Here is a 25,151-nt window from a genome sequence, read left to right as displayed (position 1 = left end):
CCGAGAATCTGCAGATTTTGGAGACCCTCCTCTACCTCCTCTATTACCTCACAAACATTTCTTACCTGAGAGGAGCATTTCTGAACCTCATTGTGTTTTCTGAGACAAGTGTCCCTCTCCCACAGGTATTACCAGAAGAGGGTGATGTCACAGTTTCAGGGTAACTGCACCTGTATTTCCCCCTCTGTGGTCCCTCAAATGCACCCACTTAAAGGTTTCTGACTCCCCGCCGCCACTTCTCTTCAGTGGAGCCCCACATCTCACTCCCTTCTGACTAGGATTTTTAAGACTGCGCAGTTCCCTGATCTACCTTGTGATAGCCCCAGCAAGCCAATCTGCCTAAAAGAGCAGTGCTTGCGCTTTGCTTTCTCTTCAAAGAGCTATGCACTATGTACTGCCAGAAGTTACAAATCACCACATAGCTCCTTCTCAGCAAGCACATTTGTTCTTAAGGTGAAAGAATTACTGGGAAAGCATATCAAAACAATCAAAAAACCTACATGAATATTAAAAAGTTTAGCATAGATCACTCTAACTGCAGCATAGAACTCTGGTAGGTGCTAGTCATTCAAACCTCATAATGGGGCTTTCCCTGTGGTTACAAGTTCATATCACTCTTTAGATCAGGAACCAGAAATGAAGGCCCTGAGTCAGTTTAAGATCGGGCTATTTATCCAAAAGTCCTTTCGTTGCCTGTTGGTCTCTGGAGAATCCACTTTGAACCTTTCTGGAGGTGTAATAACCTGAGTGATTTGCCTTAATCATCCCCTACTGTTTTCACTAATGGAAGAGCTGTGTTAATCCTCCCCTCATGGAATGTATATAATCCCTGGCTCACAGTGATACATAAGCCATTCATTTACATTTAAGACAATATTGTCTCCCAAAGATATTGCAGGTAGTTGCCCTATCTGTCACAGGTGCAATACGGCTTTTAGCTGCTGCAATACCTACCCATTATAGAACATCATTATATGGAGCTAAGTCATCTAATAGCAACATAAACTCAGGTTCCATCTATTGACACAGAACAGCCATGTTATGGGACCAAGTTATAACACATTATTAGATTGTTCAGGACTTTAGAGTAGTACAGGAACAGAGCTAAGGTCCAGTCTACAGCAAATAATGGAATTACAGGGGACAACTGCGTCACAATGTGGTTTCCTGTGATGATTTTATCTGTAATGTAGTTGGGCCCTCATTCAACAAATTGCCAATATAACAGCTCTAGAAAAATAGTTCATTGTAAAAACAGTTTTTTAAAACAAGCAATTATGAGGACTACTTTAAAAAATACAATTTGGGGGAAATATGTGGTTCCCCATCACACATTTTCTCGGGAAGATTGTAAAAATGCCGACAGCTTTGTTGTATGAAGCTGGCATATTGTGTGTTTCAGAAACTATTTTTTATCTCCGAGAAGCAGCAAAATTATCCTATGATGGAGCAGTTGCTATAGCAACTACACATTTTCCGTCAACCAGCAGAATGAATAATGGCCTAAAACCTGGGTAGACTGTTGAGAGTTTCTGCTACCATGGGGGTTGCTTGAACTTCTCCCCAACTTGCCCCTCATGTTTCCCCCCATGTAGCACGCACAATAACTTTACTGCATTAGAGAGAGCTGACACTTGTGCATGGAGATACTGGTGGTGAGCAAAAATTAATAAGCAAACAGAATTTACATGCAAATGACACAGAATACTGCATTTGACTTGTTCTCACTGTAGCGGGGAAACAGGAGAGTCTTAAAGAATTTGAGACAAAGATGTATTCATTATTAGTGACAAAGGGGCCAAATCTCTGCAAGCAAAACTTCCCCTGAAGTCAACCAGGGAAGAAGGGAGCTTTCCCCACAGACAGCAGAGCTGCTCCATGGCTGTTGCAAAAGCCCCACATCTGCTGCACCCTGAATTGTCACAGATAAAAGTCTGTTCAGTCATGGTTCCACTGGCCACACTGTTCCCTTCCCCTAGCCCAACCCAAGCCCTCATTCATGAAACAGCTTGGAAATTGCCCTTCTGGGTCTGTGGTCCATGGTGCACGGTGCAGAACCTGTTACAAGGACTTCTGGTATCCTCCCCCACTCTGCATCACTATGCAGTGGAGCTATAATGTATGCCCACAAAAGCAGGGGGAACAGGGGTTACCCATAAGCAAGGACTGGAGGGTTTGGCTATCATTATAATTATTATTACTATTAATGTTATTAATAACAAAATTCTATAGATATGTTTCCTTCACAGTGCACTGAGCTTTCACCATTAGATTCTTATCACTCTTAACTGGGTTCACCGTCCCTCCCCATGCCATGCAACAAGCTAAGTCATGTATTTACTACAAAGTCTGGTTTGATTTAAAAACCTCTCTGAACTGGGTAGATCTGATGAGCTGAAAATCCTCACATTTCTTTTGTGTTGTGTTTGTGGTTCTGTGTATTGTACAGGCAGAATTTCTCTAACTGGAACAGAAATCTACAAGCAAATTGGCATCTATATGATTCAATCCTGATATCAGAAATAGCAGGCACTTGTGTCATAAAATCAGCTACTCCACTTACGCAGCTGACTCTCTAAGGCTACATTTACACTACGAGCTAGGGGTGTGATTCCCCAGCTTGTGTACACATACTTGTGCTAGCTTGTATAAATAGCAGGATAGCCACGGTAGTGGCAGCAGAGGCATGGCTTAGCCATTCCAAATACAACCCCGCCTGAGTCTTAATGAGAGAGCGCACAAGGACATGCACACAAACAGAGGAATCACATCACTAGCTCATAGCCTAAAATATATGTGAGGTGCATCTGAGTTTCTGAGATCAGGATCAAGACTTAAACATTCAGCTGCTCAAAATAATATGAGGCATGTGTTCCCTTTCCACCCCTATGGGTTCAGGAGGACCAGGAAGCAGCTGCAGACTTGTGCTCCACAGGAATTCCCTGCATCTGACTCTAGTGGGGTCAAGTGAATCCAAGACTATGCCCATGGATCTGTTCCCATGACAGTGGCATATGAGGGTACTGCAACCCTAAGTCTGCAGTAGTGGTTTGGAGTGGCAACGTGGCATACAGGGGGCATGTGACTATTCCTCCATCCACTCACCAAACCCTCTGGAACTGCCTTGCAGCAAATAGCCCACCCATGTACAGAGGGCTCGTACAAGGCTTATGCACCATTTACAGCTCACTTAAGTCTTTTGTGCATAGGATCTGGCACACAGAATGAGTTCCTGTACACAGTGCACTGTCCAAAAAACCTAGAAGTCAAAATATATGAAACCTAACTGGCTCAAAAAATAGTATTATTTTCAATGGAAGATGCACAGATATTTGGATGTTTATATGATTTTATCTACAACCAGGTTTTTCTGAATCTCTTAGCTCTGAAATCATTTGCTGAATCAATATAAAACTTTAAAATATCTGTCCACCCAAAAGGAAAGTGCTGTATTTTGAGTCAGGCCCAATTCCTTCTATAAGGCACAATAACAGCAATTTCTTAACATGCATGCACAATGCTGTTACGGTTGCCCAGCAACCAGCAGAAGGCATGTCAAAGATCCAGAGGAGCCTCCAATGAATGAAAAGAAGCTCTGACAATAATTTCACATAGGTGAGAAGATGCTCACCCCTGGGCCAACTTGCTCAGCTTCTTTGCTGCCTAAATCCTCCAGAGATAGACATATTTGTCACCAAATATGCACTTCAATTATGATGGTAGAAGCTTTTTCACAGGAACATTTTTAGTTTGTTCTCAGTCCCAAGGGGGTTTTCCTAGGTTTACTGATGTGAAATCCTTCTAAATTATTCACAACTCTGAAAGGTAGAAATACCATAATTGTACTTTGAACCTTGCCCCAAGATACATTTCCCTTGGAGCCCAATCCTGCTCCCATTTAAATCAATGGGCGTTTTACCATTGACTTCAGTGGGAGCAGGACCTTGTTCTATCGTACGTACAGAAGTAAAGTGGTCACCCTAATAGGAACACACGAATTGCCATACTGGGTGAAAACTTTGGACCCCTTAGTCCAACATTCTCTTTGACAGCAGGCAGTTTTGGCTAATTCAGATAAAGGAGTAAGAACCCCCAAATGGGCAGTTAGGGAATAGCCTGCCCAAAAAAGGAAATTTCTTCCAAATAGTTCAGTTAGATAGTAGTTTATGCCATGGAACATGAGGCTTAGATTTTTTCCTTGGTTATCAGTCAGATGGCTAATAAGCACTACCCTAAGTATAGATTGTGATGAGGACTTGTACCAGTCCTGGTGCTGTGAACTGACAGAATCGTGTCTGTTAATCCATGGAGACAGCTGTCCCTCAAAGCCATTGTGAGCTGCAGTGAGAAAGAGCAACACAGAAGGGAGTGGGCAGGCAGCATCTAAACAGCACCTGAAGTGACTCCCTTTTGGACTCCATTCGTTCAGGACTGACAAAGGGAGTAAGACAATGGAAAGGTGCTGATTATGCCACTTCACTGCTAAGTGAGGGAAAAGAGAGGAAGTGTAGATTTATTAATCAATTGGTCAGAAAACAATCTCATCTCTTCCACAAAACAATGAATGAAAAGTGCTATATAAAAGCTATGCATTGTTGTTATTATTCACTTAGCCAAAGGTTGTAATCTCTAACCCCTCACTTCCTCCCTGCCTCTGATATATCCTTTCAGGGCTACATTTTCTTTTTTCCCATCAATTTTATTAAACTACTGGAAAGACCTGCAAGCTTTCATAGACCCGTGAGCTTGGCAAACTCAGAGAATGTTTGCAAGAAATTATTCGTTTGACAAATCTAGCCTCCTTTCCTGCTCCTACATTGCAAGTTACTCAAATCTATTTGTTGTTTACATTTACATGAAGAAGGTCTGCTGGGATGTTTTACTCTATGGACGGATCATGAATATTCAAAATGTGCACATAGTTGTTTCGTTGTGAATGGTCAGATGGGTTACGTGGTATTGTTTCTGTTCCCTAACTCAGGGCTCAGCTCTGCAAAAACTTATGTTAATGAATAGTCCCAATGACTTTAATGGGGCTTTTACTTTTCACATTCAGACCCTTGTGTGTTTTGGTAGGACAAAGGTGGGGAGTGGGAGGAGAGGAACTGCCTTTTTCACAAGATGCCCCCAGCAGACTCCAAAATGTGGAGTGGAAATTAGTGAGGATTAGTTAACTATGTTTTCTACTGTACATCCACAGTTGGGATTGGGAACCGCCCTCAGGAGCTCCGCTGCTTGGCAGGAAAGTGCCTGTAGAGTAGCCTAGCTACTGTACAGATGCCCCAATCTCAGTGGGGATGTCCCCTTATTTCCCTCTGGAGCACGAGTGGAGTTCGGTCCTTTCTGTGATGCTGATAAACTCTTCCTCCCCTCTAAGGGGAGAATAATTCCAGATATCAGCAGCTTCATAGTTATTGATGCTTTCTCCTTAGTTTTCCTCCTCTCATTGGTTTTTGTTTGGAAGGGCAGAATGGAGTCCTATAACCAAGAATTACCCTTCCAGCACTGAAATGCAGTCACTTCTGGATTTGAACATAGCAGCGGCTTAAGAGCACACCACAATTCTACCCAAAAGCTTAGGCCAGGAAATGATATTGTAAAATGTTGGCAGTTGACTAAGAACCACATGAACCTTTGTGAATAGCTCTTTGTTGACTAGCAGTTACATGTGTAACCTAGTAATGTAGCTGGTTATAGTTTAGGGGTTTTTTAGACATACGAACATGAGCCCCCATGTATTTTTAATGACACTTCTGCCATTATTTTTCATTCCTCGTATTTCAGATAGACCATAAAAGATTTTGCCCCATTGTGACACTGTCATTTCCCCCCCTTTTCTTTATGAAACTCAGCTCTCATTTTATAATCCACAGCCAGATCAAATATCATATTCTCTTGACAGTCCATCAGCCTCGTGAGCCCTTGCACATATATCACAGGAGTTACACAGGGCTTACTGAACAGGCAAACAGGATCATTTACAAATAAAACAGCATTAGTTGAAACCATGAATTAACAATGGAAATTCTAGACTCTCTTACCTTCACCGCCACCAAGATCTTGTCCTGCTCTGGAGAAAGGTTATAGCACTCGGCCAAGAAGACTTTCCCAAAGGCTCCTTCTCCCAGCTCTCTTTTTAGAACAATATTGTGTCGTTTGATGTGCTGAACAACTGTAAAGGGAACATAAAATGCATGTTAGAAGTGAATTTGGGGGAAAGGGTGGGAGGGTGCCCAGATGCATAGGTACACTATGGAGGGGGAGGGTTTTCCTGTACAGTACTGGGCATATAGCGGAAAGAATGCCATAGATGTCATTAGAGTTCTGTCATCAGCCAGATCACTGTAAGAAGTGTGTTAATATAGTTATAGAGAGGGCACAGTTTATTTGCTTTACAAGACATGGCACTGAGACCCTGGCAGTCATCAGGAGAGGGGTTTTCATCAGTAGACTTGGATGACTCCTCTGAATATGAGAGTGAATATTGCTTTCCCACAAGTAAAAACAAAGGAAAAAAATGCAGGAAGTAGATGAAGCTTCTCTCATACCACTTCCATTTTTATTTCTCTAACAGCAGCTGATCCTTTTCATTCAGCTCCAAAGAAAAATTTGGGGAGGAGGGAGAGGGAGGAAACAAAATAAAACATTCACATAATCCAAGAAGATAAAGTATGCCCTCTTTTAATTAAATCCAATCTACTCCCTGGCTCTCTGCTTATCGCTTGTTCATCTTAAATTAAACTGCTACTTGCTCTGTCTGTTTCATGCTACAGCTGGGATAAGGCAGATATTTCATTCTCACAAATATGATTTACACTGTTGCTCGAAGGTAAAAGAAAAAAATAACACAAGATGGACCAAGGTTTTAGTCAATGTTGCTGATAGAACCTTTCAAATATCTGCTGAAAGAACTCACTACTAATGGACCAATTCATAAAGCCCTTAAGCATATTTTTTACTCTATCCTTTTGAACGCAAACTTTAATTAAAGGATTTAGTATTTAAAAATACTGAACCAGATTTACTGGTATACTCTGGCAACTTTGCACTGTGCTAGCTACATAAAGCAGCTGAAAGCCCAGTTTAACTGGTCAATTAAGTTGCGTTTCCAGCTGCTTTGTGTTGCTGGAGTGGCACAAAGCAGCCAAAGTGTACTGGTGAATTTGCCCCATTTATTTGGTTTCACAGACATTGAAATTCACCCCTCTGTGGACAGCCAACACAAAGCCTATGCACCACTTCAGTCCTAATTAAGACCTGAAAAGTAAATGGGACCTAAGTGGTGCATAGGCCTCTTGCAGGCTGTTTGCACACGGGTGAATCTCACCTAAACTGTACATGTAATTGCATCCAGTTTGTTGAATCAATACACAGGAAAGTTACAGTGAGCTTTGGATAATTTAAGTTTACAGACCACTCTCTGACCCAGTACCCGCCCATTCAGATGTTACAGAATGGGAGCAAAGTTCTCTAGAAAACAGCCTATTTACACAGCCATAGGCTGCTCAGGGATGTGCTCCGATGGATACTAGTGAAAAAACCCACATGCCCCTGTTCTTCCTCAGTGTTAGGACACAAGGAGAAAGCAGCCACAGCGTGAGGGGAAATGGACATATATGCCACACACAGTAGATGCTGACCCTTGCATACTGCATACAAATATTGTATTCATATTTCAGTTTGATGCTGAAATAATCCAGCATAGAGCCCCAGGGCCACCTGTGCCTCCTCCGTGGCTCGTCTGCCAGAGACAAGAGCAAGCCTGTGAAGAGTGTCTCCATGAGTGCTGGCTGCAACTCACTAGGAAGCACGAGAAGGAGTTCACGGTGTGGAAAAGAGCCCATGATACAAGCCAGGATTCTCATGCCCTGGCACTTCAAAAGTCCCAATCCCCATATATAAAGCAAGAAATGCAGGGAACTCATGGCTTCTCCTGCCCTACCACCAATAGGTTCCTACAAGCCAGTGGTGCCCAACCTTTCCTGCTTGAGCACCAAATATGTTATTTCATAAAGGTCAGGGAGCCCCAATTAAGATTTTAGGGCATATTCTCCATCATGCTCCACTCCATTTGTGATGCAAAGGGAAGAGAAGCCACTTACAATCCCCTGATGGGGATTCCCTCAGTATGGGGGAGACCCCAGTAGGCACAGAGTCAGCATATTTGACTCTTTCACCTCCCTTCTGACAGCTCCTAGTGCATGGGTTATGTATAGGAGTGATTGGTATGGTCTGCATTCCAGCTATCCTCAGCCGGCATATGGTCTCTAAGGCACCATAGACAGCTGGGGAAAGTTAGAGCAGTCCTTAGGCTGTACTGGAGCAGAGAATCTGGGACCCATAACTGGTTGTTGGTTCTCAGCTTCGACTGTTTTTCCTCCTCTCCTGGGTTTCTTGGTGTGGGTGAGGAGAGCCATCCTCTGGGGTCAGGTAGTGCCAGTAAAGCACTCTCTCGGGCTTCCACAGCCTGTCAGGGAAGCAACAACAGAGTAGCCAGAACTACTTTCCTCTCATGCAGCGTAGCTGATGGCCAAAGGGAACCTTCTGAGCAACCACAATAGGGAAGGAAGATGCTCAGACCCCCCTGGGCCCACACCAGGGCTGCTCCAGGTGTCCTCTCCTTCCTCCTCATATCAACAGGGCTGATTCAGACATTTCAGATTAAAAATCACAGGGTGCGGCTCAAGGAGCACACTTCCCATTCATAATCAAATACACGTTTTCTTCCTAGCTGTCACCCTTGACAGCCACCATGTCAAGCTTCCAGGGCCAGACCACAGGTTGAACACTGCTGACGCAAGCTAGGAATGGCTCCCTGTTTTCTCATGATGGTAGTGCATTGTACCAAAGGATTCCATTTCTGTGAGACTCTGGTCTCAAATCCCTTTATCAGTGAGTCCTTTAAAGTGTGGTGTTACTGTTTGACATAGATTTTTTTGGTCCTGGTCCTCAAGTGCTGTAAATTGGTATGTTGACATTGAAATCGCTGGAGCTTTGGCAATTTAAACCATCTGAGGATCTAGCCCTTTATTTTCATGTCCTCCCCACCATTGGGATTTTTTAAAAATAAAGGATGATAGAAAGTTATAACAAGAGCCAGGCCCAAACCCTCCCCTGACAGATGCAAACCTGTATTTACTGTCTTACATTCATCTCTATTCATATTATTAAGTATTCACCACAAAATAAATATCGAGTCTGGACTGCAGTCAAGTGTCTTGGAGAGAGGCCCAAATTCAGCAAACGTGGAGCATGTTTCAAATAGAAATTAAGCACCATGCCGAAATAGGGTGCACATTCCTGGGCCACCAGTGCATGACTTAGGCTTTGTGGTTCACAACATGCCTGAGGTATGCAGCAATAGCCTAAGAGTTCACATCCTGTTGGCTCTAATTGCTCTGCTTTCTTTGCCTTTTATTAATTGTTCCCGTTCCAATTCAGCTACTTCAAACTGGGAAATAATTGATTGAGTAAACAGTCCCTTGCCACTAACAGAAGTCTTCAATTACTGCTCATGATATAGGGATATTTTGGAAATGATGCAGTTCAAAACTCTTCAGTCATTATTTGTACAGTTCCCAACGGTTGGTATTAAAAAAGGTTGAGGAGAGTTAATACATTGACATCATATGGTTTGGTTGGGGAGTGGTCCAATTGTGGTCAGAGAGACCAGGCCACAGTCCCCTTTGTGCCAGCTGATAAGGAGATTCTGAGGAGGCTGGGGAAGGGGTGATCTCAAGGAACGTTTCAGATATTGATAAGAGGCTGGATTCTCTCTTCATCTGAGATATTGGGTCTTTTACTCCACAACAGTTTTCTTGAATATTAGTATGGCAGTGGCTAAGGTGGCATTGGAGGGATCTGAAGCACTTTAAGAGCTACTAGACAGACTAGAAAAGACTCTTCAGAACCTTTATCAGCTCAGGGATCTTGCACTTGCCAAATAATGATATTATTGCCACATTCAGGACTCTGAAGGACTGTGACCAGCTGCTCCATCTTTCATCGGGAAGGGGCTTGAAAATTCCTCGTGTCATAGCATTGGTTCCCGGTCAACCATTTCACTTCCTTTTGGGTCTTCCTCTCCCTCTCCCCCCCACATATCATTAAGGACTCTCTCATTTCCTTTCATGGATGAGAGGGACAGGTCAGATCCACTTACCACATATCACATTTTTTAAAATGCGTGTCCCACCTAGTAACTGTTGTTAGGCAGAGAATGTAGGGGAAATCCTGGCCCCATTGAAGTTAACAGCAAAACTTTCACTGCGTTCCTTTTAATATTATCACAGAGGGATTGCTGATAAACAAATGAGACATTTTAACTTTGTTCTTTTCATCTCCATTTGAAACACAGAGAAGCATCAGTGTTTGACCCAATGGTGAAGAGATTTTATTGTCAAGTTTCTAAGAGGACATCACAATGGAGAGTAAAATAAATAAGAATTGTTAAATATTGCTTTACAGAGAACTCACAGCTACAGCAAAATACTCTTATATAAAATAACTATTGGGTAAATGACTTGTCCCATAACAAACTGTCAAATGCAAAACACAGCATCCCATCATTCCAAAGCCCTGTATGTCAACTGCAGAAAAATAGTTCTGCACAGAATACGTATTTGCAACTTGTCACATTGTATCTATCACAGTTACCTTTCTGTGCAAAATGGAGTGCTAAATAAATACAAAATGGCAGTGAATGTGACTAAGTGGGCACAGATTAAATATAAGAACAACACACATAAATCAAATATATACAATATGATGTGACAGAAATTTGAGCTGAGGAAAAATCCAGTTAGCAAACACAGGGCCCAATCATGCTGCCATTGACTTGGGTGGGAGGAGACTCTAGAAGGAGATATACCAAAAACTTTAGAGTCAAATTCTGCTCTTAGTGTTGTTACTCAGGAATTATTTAGGGGTAGGTTTATAAAGGCACAGGTACTCAACTCCCATTGACTTTGAATGGGAGGTATGGCAATTGAGACTTTAAAAATCTCCCCTATACTGGTGAAAAAGGTCTCATTTCACTACAGCAACAAGATTGGAAGAGCTAATATGAGTCAAAATACTTTAGGGAAAAATTAGAGATAAAATGTAAAGTTCAAGATAAACCAGACAAAACAAATTGTTCAAAACAGGTAGCAGTGTAAAATTATAGCCCCCTCTAATTAAAACAGGGGAGTAGTAAATTGGAGGAGGATGTGGTGAATTGGAGAAGAAACAGAGAGCTCCCATTGATATCAATAGAGAATTCTACATGAAAGGAGCTATTCTCATCTCCAAGCACATGTGTAACTCTCATTGACAATAGAGAGAATTAGGCCCCTTACAGTTATTCAGCTAAATATGTTACACTCAGGAAGTCATATTTTAAAAGATGCATTGAAGGCCTCACCCTACAAATACTCCCACTGAGCCTGGTGTTTTGTACCTCAGGTAGTCTATTCTTGGTAGTAAGAGCTTACAGAATCCTTACACAGCATCCTTCACACACTGGGATGAAATCCTGGCTTGACTGAAGTTGACTGAACTTCACTGAACTTGAACTGGGTCAGGATTTTTTCACCCATGGATTGCAGGACACTTTGCAATACAAAATATTAAAATTTAATAACATCTATTTTAACAGTCAAAAGCAGCAGCAAATAAAATGTCTTTTACTTAGATTTTGCCAAGAGAGAGATAGGTTGTATAGATATAGTTGTATAGATTTTAAGGCCAGAAGGGATTCATTAGATTATCTAGTCTGACCCCTGTATTACACAGTCCACAGAATTTCAGCCAGTTTCCCCTGTATTGAACCCAATAACTTGTGTTTGACTAATGCATATCTTCTAGAAAGGCATCCAGTCTTGATCTGAAGACACCATGAAATGGAGAATGCACCACTTCCTTTGGCAGTTTGTTCAATAGCCAATCACCCTCGCTGTTAAAAAATTGTGTGTTATTTCTAATTTGAATTTGTCTGAATTTAACTTTCATCCATTGGTCCTTATTATGCCTTTCTCTGCTAAAGAGCCCTTTAAGTGGTCAGTATTTTCTCCCTGTGAAGGTACTTCACACATTGTAATCAAGTCACCTATCATTTTCTTTTTTGCTAAACGGGTTGACTTCTTTAAGTCTCTCACTGTAAGGCAGTTTCTCCAGAATCATTTTAAAGCTCTTCTTTTTTTCAAAGGGTGGGCACCAGAACTGGATGCAGTATGCCTATATCAGTCTCGCCAAAGCTATGTACAAAGGTACAATCACTTCCCTACTCCCACCCACTACTCACATTTTACATTCAAGGATCACATTAGCCCTTTTTGCCACACTGTTGTATTGGGAACTTATGTTAACTTGCTTGTCCTATTTGACCCCTATATCCTTTTTAGAGTCACTGCTTTCCAGGATACAGTCTCTCAAATTCGGCATCCGTGTAAATCTGGAGTATCTCCAGTGAAATCAATTACATCTGTAATTAAAAACAGAATTTAGCCCTATAATGCTTTAAAATAACAGAGTAAGGAAATGTTTTAACATATTTGGTTAAGACTATAAGTGGGAAACAATGGCTGATAAGAATTATTTGTGACAGGCTATGCAATGTTAGAAAGATATTTTACAAAAACTTCTTTGCAACAACTATTGTGCAATGAGATATTTCAAGGCGCTGCCCTCAACCCTCTTTTGCCATTTGAGGCAGACTCAGAATTAGTAGGTATAAATGACTGGATTGGATTGATTTGATCTGACAACTTCCCAAACTTGAATAGCACGTGTCACTCACCAACAACAGGGTTGGATTTCAGAGATAATCCTGTAATGAGGGGCTACAAAATCATTGTGGATAGGGTAGAGGTAGAGCATCTAGCCTGATGACCTCCTGATTCTGAGGCAGCACCAGCTCTAGGGTTCTCACTGCTTTAGGCAAAGTGGAAGACTTAGCCCCACCCACAGGCATTCACACACCAATTTAGTGTAGCTAAGCACTTTGCTGCACTTGGACATTGACTGGCTGTTTTACCTTTCTTTACAGAGCTGGCAGTGTCTTGAAGCAGAAATCTTAGCTCATCCCTGAGTTTGCATTTCTTTTCTTTCTGTTTCTGTTTTTGTCCCCTCCACCTATTTATTATTTATCACTTGTACTAATTATTATTACTGTTCCTGTACTATTATTGTTTAATATTTATATTACCACCCAAAACACCAATCTGGATTGGAGCCCTGTTGTTCCAGGCATTGTACAAACACAGAGGTAAAAACAGTCTTTGTCCCAACAAGATTGCAATCTAATTTGAACCAAGATGCAACCAGGGCATGAGCCATCACCAATGAAGTCAATGGGACTTTTGCCATTGATTACAATGGGAACCCGATCTAATCCCCAATGAGCATAGAAAATAATAGGAGGTGAGAGAGACTGAAGGTAATGTTTGCACAGTCACATAGCTGGCTTAACACACAACTTGATGGAGGTATTATTTTGTGAAGAAATAAATAGTATCAGCTGCCCCAATTGACCATCACCTTGGCCCTCCTTAGTTGGCTGATTTCTTGTAGCTGTCACAGCAGAAGTGGGTCTTGGGGAGGGATTTTATGGCTTAGTTGAGGAAGGGTCTTCCATGCGTAATGGGCAGCATGTAAGAAGGTGCAGAGATATTTGTGGGAGAAGTGGACAAACAGGCTAGTGTCAGGACTGCATCTGATCTGAATTTAAGTCTTTCCAATTGCACTAGACTTAAATCTTCCTGTGACCTTCCTTTAGAACCCACAGCTTCCACAGGACATTATGCTGGCATAGAGATGCAGCACTGCACTCTTTGAGAAACGGTTCTTGATTATGGATCTCACCTCTGAGGTTTTAGTGGGCTAGGCTCTTGACCTCTGTATTCAAGAGCTGACAGCTAAGGTAAAGACATTTACTAGAGCATATTGGTGGCCTCTCTCTAGGTGAGACTCAGTGGTTGTTGTCTTTTAAGGTTTATATTTGAGAACTGTTGGATTAGTTACTGTTCCTTGCACGGGTTGTGTAGGATTTTGCATGTGTTCCCCCTCTGGTATTTATTTCATTTGGCCTATGGGGGGTGCGGGAAGCGGCGGCCAGCACATCCATGGGCCCACGCCGCTTCCCACAGCCCCCATTGGCCTGGAACGGTGAACCGTGGCCAGTGGAAGCTGTGATCAGCTGAACCTGCGGACGCTGCAGGTAAACAAACTGTCCCGGCCCGCCAGCAGATTTCCCTGATGGGCCGTGTGCCAAAGGTTGGCGATCCCTGGTCTAAAACAACTGGAATGTATCAGTGAAATGGAGAGCCAAATTTGGCTCACCATGTTCCAAGCAGATTGCAGACATTGTGTCACTCTCCTCTCTTGCTTGATTTTTAAAGCTTACTAACACTTTTCAGATACAGTGTGGTAAATCAGCTCTAAGCAAACAATCATGCTGGGTTCCAACCACTCCTTACCTTTGTGGGTGTATCTATGCAGCTATATGTTTAATATGCTACATAGCAGCAGATGCTTTCTTTCAACAAATGACTGATTGTAAAGTCTCAATGCTATTGTGTGTGAGTCGCTGTGCAAAATGACTGCTGGTATTATTTCATTGTGGCTAATTCAATCACTCTTGCACATGTAAGTTAATTGGTGTGAGACAAATCTCACTTACCATCACCATCCTTCTCTTCCCTCCCTTCTTTCAGATCAGATCAGGAAATCTTCTGCCTCAGCACAATACTAATCTTTAGGGATCTATTGTGCTGCACACAGGGAAGAATGAGAATGTATCACGCAGCATATCTTGTATGACGGAAGCCAGCGGGGGAGAAAGTCTAATACAGGGATCGGCAACCTTTGGCACATGTCCCGTCAGGGAAATCCGCTGGTGGGCTGGGACGGTTTGTTTACCTGCAGCGTCCACAGGTTCGGCCAATCGCAGCTTCCACTGGCCGCGGTTTGCTGTTCCAGGCCAATGGGGGCGGCGGGAAGCGGCGTGGGCCCATGGATGTGCTGGCCGCCGTCCCGGCCCACCAGGAGCTTTCCCTGATGGGCCACGTGCCAAAGGTTGCCAATCTCTGGTCTAATAAATACACTGGCTTCAAACTATTAACTCTTTTCTCTCTTAGTTTTCAGAAGTGAGGATTCTCTCTTATATGTTTGGTCTCACTAAACACAGGCACCCCCAACTTTGAGGAGAAGGAAATGAAGACAGCTTCATAAATTCAGGAACATTGGGCCAAATTCAGGCCTGGTGTAAGTGGGTGCAACTCTACAAAAGTCAGAAAGGCTGCTCCATTTACACTATAGTTGTCTCTGCTCTCTTTTTTCTCTTTGGTTTTGAAAGGTGCAGAGAACTGTTTTATGTACCTCCATATGAAGTAGGACAGCAGGATTTACTTCCAACCTTTAAAGATGACTTACAAAAGAAACTTGAAAATTGAATTTAGGCCCTGATCCAGTGAGGTATTTAAACATGCTTAACTTGAAGTCAATCAGACTATGCATGTGCTTAAAATTAAGCGCATGCTAAAGCACTTTTCTGGATTGGCGCCACAGAGCACTATCAGCTAATCTGCTACTAAACGTCTTTGAGCTCTAGCTGCTATGTCTGCTGGCCAGTTCTGAGTTCACTGTCGCAGCCCCATGAAGTCTCAATCTAAGAAATCTCAGATGTCAGAAAAGTCACAGTAGAATCAAGCCAGCCCATAGAACCCCAGACTAGTCTCTTACAGGTTACCTGTAAACAATATAATACACCACTTCTCCTAATAATCTGTACCCCATTTCCCAGAAGGAACTCTTACAATTCCCATCCAATTAGCTAGGGTTAAATACGTCTCAGTCACTAGGCTGGCTGTTAGGTTAGTCCCTTTGCTGCTGAGTTGCTGCCTCCTATTAGGAAAATATAATATGATTCACACTTCATAACTCCATTTTCTTTGAGGTACTCCAGGCAAACTGTCATTGGATGGGCTGAGTTTTTTTCCCCCCTGCACTCCTTGTATTTGAACTACATTATGGCTATTTGATTACTCATTCTTATCATTCCGTCCCTGTCCTTTCCCTGGGATGGATACTGTCACAGGTTGCAGTCAGGCATAGAGGAATGCTGGGAGGCAATGCTGATATTATCTGTTGACATTCTAATGTGGGAGGTGGGTTCTTCCTGAAGAAGAATTACAAAGAGACAGAAGTCATCTCCCTTGGCTAACAGTTGTGTTTCACTGCTTGGCCAGGGAAAAGAGAGCCCCATCAGGCTAACAGTTCCACAACCATCATACCCCAGCCTCTGTGACTGATAAATAAATAATGGCAACTGCAAGGCGAGAACCATTCCCCCTCCACTCCCTGACACACACTTCAACTGGTTGATCCCTAACATACACCATCAGTGGAGGGCTGCCCTTCCACCACCCCGGTCCCCTAGTGATCAGATTCAGGAGGAAGAGCTCCCCACAGTCACTCATCGACATGGAGTAAGAGTGGGAAAGACCTTCAAAAATACTTGTGTGTTTCATTAAAAAGAAGATAGCCCATTTTCCACTTTTGGAGACAAACAAGGGGCTAACTCTAATGCTAGGGCTGTAATAAAGACCTCAGCAGAAGGGATGATGGATGAAACCATAAAAAAAAAATGCAGTGCCTGGGATGCAGGTTCTATGAACTCTTCTCCCGTTCAGCAGTTAAACTCCCAGCGGCAGGTTTTTGTTGTTGTTGTTTATTGATTCTATTTTCCTTAGACAGGCTGGTTCATCACTTTTCCAGATCATGCAGCCTACTGGAATGGGGAGCCAGGCGCAGCCCTATTGACAGGAGCCAAGGGAGCAGCTGCTGTGGGGTGAGTTTCTCGTTTTATGTCACTTTAATTGTGGTTTTTCATTTTATTTCATGTTATTCTGCATTTGCAAGAAACATCGGGCTCTACCGACGTGCCCCAAATAGTAGCTTCTTCGGGGCCCTTCATGTAGTTTCAGAATGCCACCGCTTACTGAAAACAAAAGCAGCTTCAACCGGCAGCACGTACAAGGAACACACACATTACACTCTCAATTATTGCTCTACTGCACCAGGTGTATCTAGCACACACTGCAAAGCAGGCAGAGATTAACGTAGTGTAACCGTTTAATTATCCTAGTGTATATGAAATCATAGGATCTTATCCTGCAACCCTTGCTCATGTGATCCTCTAGCTGAAATCAAGTGAAGGTTTGCAGGATTGAACATGACTAAGGGTATGGCTACACTACAGAGACTATACTAGCATAGTTAGGTCACCATAGCTATGCCAGCATAATCCCGTAGTGTAGATTCAGTCTACGCTGACTGAAGGGATTTTCCCATCAATATAGGAATACCAGCTCCTTGAGTGACAGTGGCTCCATCAATGGATGCGTTCTTCCATCAGTAGAGCTGCATCTACAGTGCGGGTTAGGTTGGCATAGCTATGCCATTCAGGAGTGTGGTTTTTTCAGGCTCTTGACCAACGCAGCTATGTCAACCTATTGTAGCCCAAGTCTAAATGTAGACCAGGTCTAAGAATTTGCAGAATCAGCCCCTCAATGATTTTAATGTACTTATTGATTTCACTTTTGTGATTTTGTACATACCCAGTAGTAAAGATTTCCCTTCCATTTCCATATGAATGTAGTACATGCTTGGTTCTTCTCAATTAAAATAATATAGTGAATGTCTATGATACTTTGATATGTAAAAATTCAGCTGAAGAATACTGCTCCATTAACTGCCGGTGTTGTTTTGTGGCCTATGAATATCAAGATACTATAAAATGTTTAACTGTTTGCATGATAAAAACCTATAGGTTCTTTGTGAAAAAGGTGAGTAGATTTCTATGCCTAGGATGATTTATACTCATTGGAAGTTCTGAGATTGTTGAAGCAGTGTTGATGGTCTGAAAAATCTCCCCAAAGCCTGAGCTTAGGCAGGTATGGTGGTGTAACACTGCACTTACCCCTGACTGTGGAATTTGTGTAAATACACTACTGAGTCCTTGATTAGATCATGACTGGAAACTAAACCAAACTATCACACAGCAGGATTTTAAAATACCTGAAAAGATTTCAGAGTCTCCATTGATAGCATCTGGATAGGTAACTATGTTCATGACCATTCAAAGAGAAAACAAAACCTGGCCACACAGATGAAGACAGGAAACCCAGAGATGCAGCTTGACATAGGGAATAGAAGGGAATTCCCACAGGTCTCTTTTGAGAAAATTCTAAGCTTTTTCCATCCCCTCCACCCCCCGCCCCTAAGGTTTAGCACATCCATGTAATACTAACCTTTCTCCCCTATAAAAGAGTTTTGGAAATCTGCTGTTCTGTCTAGCTCTGGCCACTGCTTCCTGAATCTTTGGCTGAAATTCTGATTTCCTGGTCATCAGGCTTATAACATGATTGCTGCCTGCTTCTTTATTTCACACTGAAATGCTTTATACATGGGGCGCTTTAAAGACATTATGATTAAAGATTTGAGCCTTGATCCTGCAAAGACACACGTATAAAACTTTATACACTATGAGTAGTCCACAATGGATACTAAAGTGAAGTATGGTAGCAGAGGCAAAAAGCTTAGACGGTCATGTACATTGGTAAATGAAGTGTCCCACTCAGGCTCTGTGAACTCCAAAATTGTCTTTTTGATTCATTAGGACATAGGCTTGGAAGGGACCTCCTTGGTCAGACAGTCCTGTCCCTTTCTATTTTAGACAACCCCGTCATCATAATCCTGTTCATAAATGTATCAAGCACCATCTTAAAATCAATTAGGTTGTTTGCTCCCACTACTCCTATTGGAAGGTTGCTCCAGAACCTCACTCCTCTGGTGGTTAGAAACCTAATTTCCAGCCCAAATTTATTCATGGCTAGATTATACCCATTTGTTCTTGTGCCAACATCAACCTTTAGCTTCCAAAGCTCTTCTCCCTCCTTGGTGTTTACCCCCATGATGTATTTAAAGAGACCAATAATATCCCACGCAGCCTTCATTTTGCTAGCCTCAACAAGCCAAGCTCTTTTAGACTGCTTTTGTAAGAGGAGGCTCATTAACCACTTATCCGCCACTTTCATTCACCAGGTCCCACAATGGGACTATCTACAGTGTGTGAAGTGTGATTTTGTGTGGGATCAAGTGAATGGTCTCCTGGATTTTTTCTTCAGACATATGATTAATAAGGTTTTTTTTAAAATAGTCATTGGCAAGTATGGTATGTTTATCCTCCCTTAAAAAAACGTTATTTTAGAAAAAGAGAATGAACACAAATGCACTAACAAATGCCAATTGTGTGGCAGCAGTTATATGTCAGCAGCTAACACATTACAAAAAGGCCCATTGCCTTTTATGGGAACAGCGGCTCTCTAAAGTGCCAAAGTGACAGCGACCTGCCACAGCCACGGTGCCAACAGCCAACAATATAACCAACCCCTAAGCAGGACTTTTGAAGCTGAGGCCCATGAGGAAGCTGAGGACATGCTCAGTCACTGCCATTATGCTTTCAGCACCTATAAGCATCTCTTTTTTGAGTTGATAATTACAACATCCTGTGCCAAGCAGCTGTCACTAAGGCGCAGGAGCTGCCCAAACACACCATAATGCAAGTTTGCTGGCTGATTTATCACACTATAATGAACTCAGTTACAGACTTCTGAAGCATGGGATAGAGAAAGAGAGAGACTGAGAGAAACAGCACTGAGCGTTTTGTTCTGGTCAGTTAAAAAAAAAAAAAGGGAAAATATCAGATTTTTTTATCTATGCATGCCCACCCACAGCCGCAGTCCACCGTTGCAGCCACAGTCCACCCAAGGCATGTATCCATGGAGGCACAGAGATCCAACCTCCATGTGGATATGAGACCTCCCTGAATGTCAGCATGCACGTGAAACAGGGGGAAATGTAAAGAGGAATGGCAGGAATGGCTGAATGAACTTTACTCGAGCTCTGACTTACTAGGCCGATATAATGGACATGACCTAAAAGAAAGTGTTACGCTCATAAGCAAGCTAAGTTGGCAGCTCTGACCAATTATGGACAGTTAATTTTATGGTGATGGCCAGAACACATGTATTATCGTCTATAAAAGCTTCATCAGTGTGACCATAAATCATAGTCACCTCTCTCCCTTTTACTCTTCATTCCTGAAGAATAGTTGCACTTGAATCTTCTGTAACACTCAGTGCAGACTCAACTGAATGTAAATGCGACTCCTGGGTCTCTTCAAGCGAGCAAAATGTGTGAACCAGGGAAGACCTTCTCCTGCCTATCATCTATATGGCTGCTGTTGTTTTTAATACTTCCACTGCCTCACTACAACTGTTGTACAGCATGACATTACAGTACAGTTAAAGTCTCTGTAATCAGGAAGCACAGCAAATGGGTACAGATGTAGGTCTTTCTCTCTTGATCCTTTTGAATTTAAAACCCTTACATACAGCAATATGTACCAGCTGGGTTCCTTTACCCCATATTTAGTTACTTTGTTCTGGCATTTTATGGACCAGTAACTTCATAAACAGTAATAACTAGCTGTTATGTGTAACCAGTTAGGAGTAATGCAAGTCAATTGGGGGAGTTTATCACTAAGGGAAATATAAGGTACTGTAGTTTTTATTGTTACCAGTAAAACAGCTGGATTTTTGGTATAATTCACTCTGAACTGGCACTTGCAGCTAAGGAAATGGAATTTGCATACTTATAGCGAACACAGACTGTACTAAGTCAAAACACTGAGGTAAATGAAGCACCTAGTTATTATTCAGTCTAACAGAGAGGTGTCATCATGGTAGATTAATAGAATCATTTACAAAGCTTTATAAGTGATTCAGGGCTCTCCTGTCCCCTTCAAATGTTACCAGGAGTAGAAAGGGGGAGTTTGAAGTTGGCCTCAGGAAAGGCTGCTCCATTTAGCATGCTTTTTATGGCAGTACATGATAAAGAAGCGGACGCTTCATTTTATCTTTTATACTCCAACAACCAGAATGTACCTCAAACTATTCCTAGGCATGCTGTGCGTCTAGTCTGCATAACTTACTGAAGGAGTTTTAAAGAGAATGGGAAGGGGTTAAAAGCTAAAACAACTATTTACAGACCATTTAAAGTGGTCTCTGTAATGTCCTTCCACAAACATATCTTAAAATTGAACTATAGTTTAGTGTGTTGATATAATCATTGTTTTGGTCATACTGGCTCCCTTAAACATTTCCTTAGACATAAGAATAGTAACTCAGCTTCCTGTTTCAAAAATGCAAAATCCAAAAATATTTACTAATTTGCATTTTCCTTACAGACAAAATATAGAGAAGCTATATTGTTGACTGTGACTGTATAGAAGCCTAGACAGACACACAAAGCAGGGGATTTGGAGTCATAACTCCAAGGTTCTATTACCAACTCTGCCAGTGACTCATATATAGCCTTGGGTGAATCTTTCTATGTCTCATTTTCCCCATCTGGAAAATGGGGATGATAATGGTTGCTTACTTAGCTGACAGGAGGATGGTGGGTTTTTTTTGAGGGTTAATTAGACAATGTTTATACAGGGCTTTGAAGATCTAAGTATTAAGTACTATAATAATTTGAAGCTCTTATATAACATTCTGTTTTCAAAACAATGGTTTAAATTCCTTCTTGGTAAAGTGCCACTAACTTCAATGCCTTCATAGAGAAGTTTGAACATATACTAAGCTACAGTATATGGTTTCATTCATTTTTATGTTTGTAGCTCTTCTGACCTCGGAGAGAAGTTTTAAATGTATTAAAATACATTCAGAAATAAGAACAAATGGAAGAACAAAATATCTCTTACAAAAGGATTTTACAACACTGTTACCTTTTACATTTCCATCACTGTTATCTGACACAAGATAGGGCCCAATCCTGTTCTCAATTACATGGGGTAAATCAGGAGTAATTTCCACTGAAATCTGGAGTTATTCCAGATTTACCTCCATGTCTGTGACAGGAGAATCTGGCCCAAATCTTGAAAGTACTAAGAAATTCAGAGTATCATACAAAAAGAAACCTGCCATGCATCCAAAGAATATCATGCTAAGTCTGTTGATTTGTTAATTGTGAAACATTATTCTCTTATTCCAGTATTCAGGTGTTGGTTTACAGTCTTTTATATATCATTCTGGGAAGAAATAAACAAGCCTTTGGGGGTTAATATTATACATCCAGAACTCCAAAAACTGTTGATATATTTTCTCTTCCATACCTTTGTAAATGTAAACAAGTCAAGATTTCTGAATAGAAGTGCCTGGAATGCTTCTCTCTCACAGTATTCCAATGTGGTAAGTCTTCAGGCTTCAGATTCTGAAAAAGTCCTGTTGTTACGGAAACTGGGAAGATGATAAATTGCATTCCAATGGTGACAATTCAGCCTTGACACATTTCTTACAGGTGAGGTGAATCTTCTCAGTGGATGGACCTCTTCCTTTTCTTTCAACAAAATTGTTGACCAGAGTTCTCTTAAAAGTAGTCTTGCTTCTCACAAGCAGAGTAGCTATAGGCAATCTGGGAAGAATGCATATATTTTTGTGGTACTGAGAAGAAAGTGATCTGATTCTAAGAACAGATGGGCAAGACTCAGAGACCCAGCTCAGAATATCCCATAACTCTTCATCTCCAATTCTGGACTTCTGTGCTTCAGACCCATCTCTAGTAAGACAGCCTGATCCAATTTCCATTAAAATCAATGAGAATCTTTCCATTGACCTCCGTGGGAGTTGGATGAGACCCATAATGGCCAGTCTAACAAAGGATCACAAGAGGTGCAGCTTGCTGCAGACAAAATATCCTGATTACCTTGAGAAGTTATTTCCTTGAGCCAAAAGGAAATAATAGAAAGAAGGAATTAACCACATGTTATTGATATATGAGGTTTGTCATTGGTCAGGCAGGAAAGTGAGAAGTCTTTTCAGCACAGGTTAGTGTCTGCAATGAGAAGTGTCAGGGTGAATTGCTGAAGGCTGATGGGATTGAAAAAGGGAAGCAGAGGAAAGATTAAATATGGAAAGGGTGAAGTATCATGAACCCTGGATAAAAGGGAAAAGAGGATGACTAAGCCATTCCAGTTCAAAAGAAAGGAAATCTCTGGACCTCAGTTGATTTGTAGCACTAATCACATTTCCTCCCATTTTCCCACTTAAGCATTTTAGATACTGTTAATTTAGATTCATTAATCTTGAACAGCCTGTAGCAGCTGCTCAGCAACTGGCCAAACATCTGTCTAGAGAAAGCTCCAATCTGTGAGTTTGCACACCACTCTGATTAAATACTGTCCATAATTCAACAAGAAATTGTCTATTTCCCTGCATCATAGCTAATGTAATAGCTGCTTGTTGTTGCAGCCTTGACCTTCTCTTTTATGCTGGGCAACCATTTTTGGGGGGGAGGATGTTGTAGAAAAAAACACAGAAACTTTTTCTAGCTTATTATTCACAACTTCTTAGTGACTACGCTTTATTTTTGACGTGACACATGGCACAACTGCCTGCCTGATGGAAACACTTCTGCGTCCCATTTGGTTATTGATCCTACATCTTCAAAAGTCTGTGACTCTTATGGAGGTTTGGCAGGTTCAGTTCCTTCAACCCCCCTCCCGCTCAGCTGCAGCATGACAACACTTGCTAGTTCACAAGTGGTGGCTGTTGGCTTGGACATTAGATATGGATCTGGAAAGATTACAGAATTTTGCAATAAATTCATCATGATCAAGCAGTAACGGTTAAAGCATTCATTATCCTCGTCAAAGGAATAAGAAAAAACAGGTCTTCACATTTCTGATATCCTGTTGCATCAATGAACAGGCTGCAACAAGCAGAGAAAGTGTGAGCATGTGCTTCAAGGTCTTTTCAGTTGCTATGGTACAGTTTCTTATGGAAAAATCCTTGTTCTGTATGGTGATTTTCCTGCCTCACTTGGGGATGGCAGAATCGTTCCTTGTGTCACCTGAGAAACCGGGATGTCAGTTTCCACCTATTGGTGAGAAAGAAACTGATCAACAGCAGAATTCAACTGAAAATCTCCTTGGGTAGAACTTTCTGCTTTTGAGGCCAATGGGAATGTTATACCAGAGTGGAAGGATGGTTTTGGCTGAGGTGCTGGATTGAAAATCAGGAGATCTGGCTTCAATTCCTGGGTCTACCACAGATTTCCTGTGTGACCTTGGGCAAGGCATTTAACCTCTACATGCCTCAGTTCCCCATCTGTAAAATGGGGACAATAAATCTTCCTTCCCTCATCCTTTGTCTTGTCCATTCAGCCCTGATTCAGCAATTTGTTGCATGCAGGCTCAACAATCTGCCAGAGGGCAAAGGACTGCAGGATCAGGGCCTTAGCTTTTAAGCTCTTTGAGGCAGGGACTACCTGTTAGTATACGTGAGTATAATGCCTAACACAATGAGGCCCAGATCTTGGTTGGGGCCTCAAGGTGCTAATATAATGCAAACAAGAAGAAATAGATAATAATGAATTGTGCTTTCCTCTCCTCTTAAGGAAAAGAATGCCAATACAGACAAGAAGGAAAAACCCCAGCATTACTGAATAGTCAAGCACAAGAAAATATATTTGCCTCTTATAGGATAAGTGTAATCTATTTTTCCCATAGAGTGTACCAAATATGTTGCACAGAGACTCAATATAAATACTGCATGATAGAGTTATGATAGTGGTAAAAGTAACTGAATGGAAGGCATTTTCATTATGAGCCCTAATTTCAGGGATTAATTAAGAACATTTATATTTTGGGCTGACATTTCTCCTGCTGGAATTTCCCCCCCCCCAATCCAAATGTAAGTTATTTGTTGTTTGGTTTGGTTTATTTTGAAAGTGTGGTAAAATTCCATTTTGTCATTTTTTTATTTATTGTAATGTAAAAAAACAATAGTTATAGCATTTTTTGCTATCAGATAACTCAAAATTAGTTTCCTTAAAACTTCAAACTTGCCACAAGCTTAGGTTATGATGATGGCAGATGCCTTATCTGAAGAAATTTAGTTTGAAGATAATAAATGTATAAGCACTTAAAAAAGACAGTCCCTCACTACCTTCTAACAACATTCTGGGATGCAGGGAGTTAACCCAGATACACAGAGATGTGTAAAAACAACGAGGAGTCCTTGTGGCACCTTAGAGATTAACAAATT

General features: G+C 41.6%; 1 protein-coding gene across 1 annotated transcript in view; it reads right to left on the bottom strand.

Moving 5' to 3' along the window:
- LOC113406626 (BDNF/NT-3 growth factors receptor) overlaps positions 1–25,151 on the bottom strand; it is a 118,899-nt gene that overhangs the window by 62,072 nt on the left and 31,676 nt on the right. The window contains exon 3 of the mRNA XM_026652338.1: positions 6,042–6,172. Within this exon, the coding sequence (XP_026508123.1) occupies positions 6,042–6,172 (131 nt within the window). The remainder of the gene's footprint in view (positions 1–6,041; positions 6,173–25,151) is intronic.

This window comes from Terrapene carolina, unplaced genomic scaffold (genome assembly GCF_002925995.2).
Source record: "Terrapene carolina triunguis isolate 2854851 unplaced genomic scaffold, T_m_triunguis-2.0 Scaffold113, whole genome shotgun sequence".
Taxonomy (NCBI): domain Eukaryota; kingdom Metazoa; phylum Chordata; order Testudines; family Emydidae; genus Terrapene; species Terrapene triunguis.
Note: the sequence above shows the minus strand (reverse complement) of the source record. Positions and strands in the feature narration are given on the sequence as shown.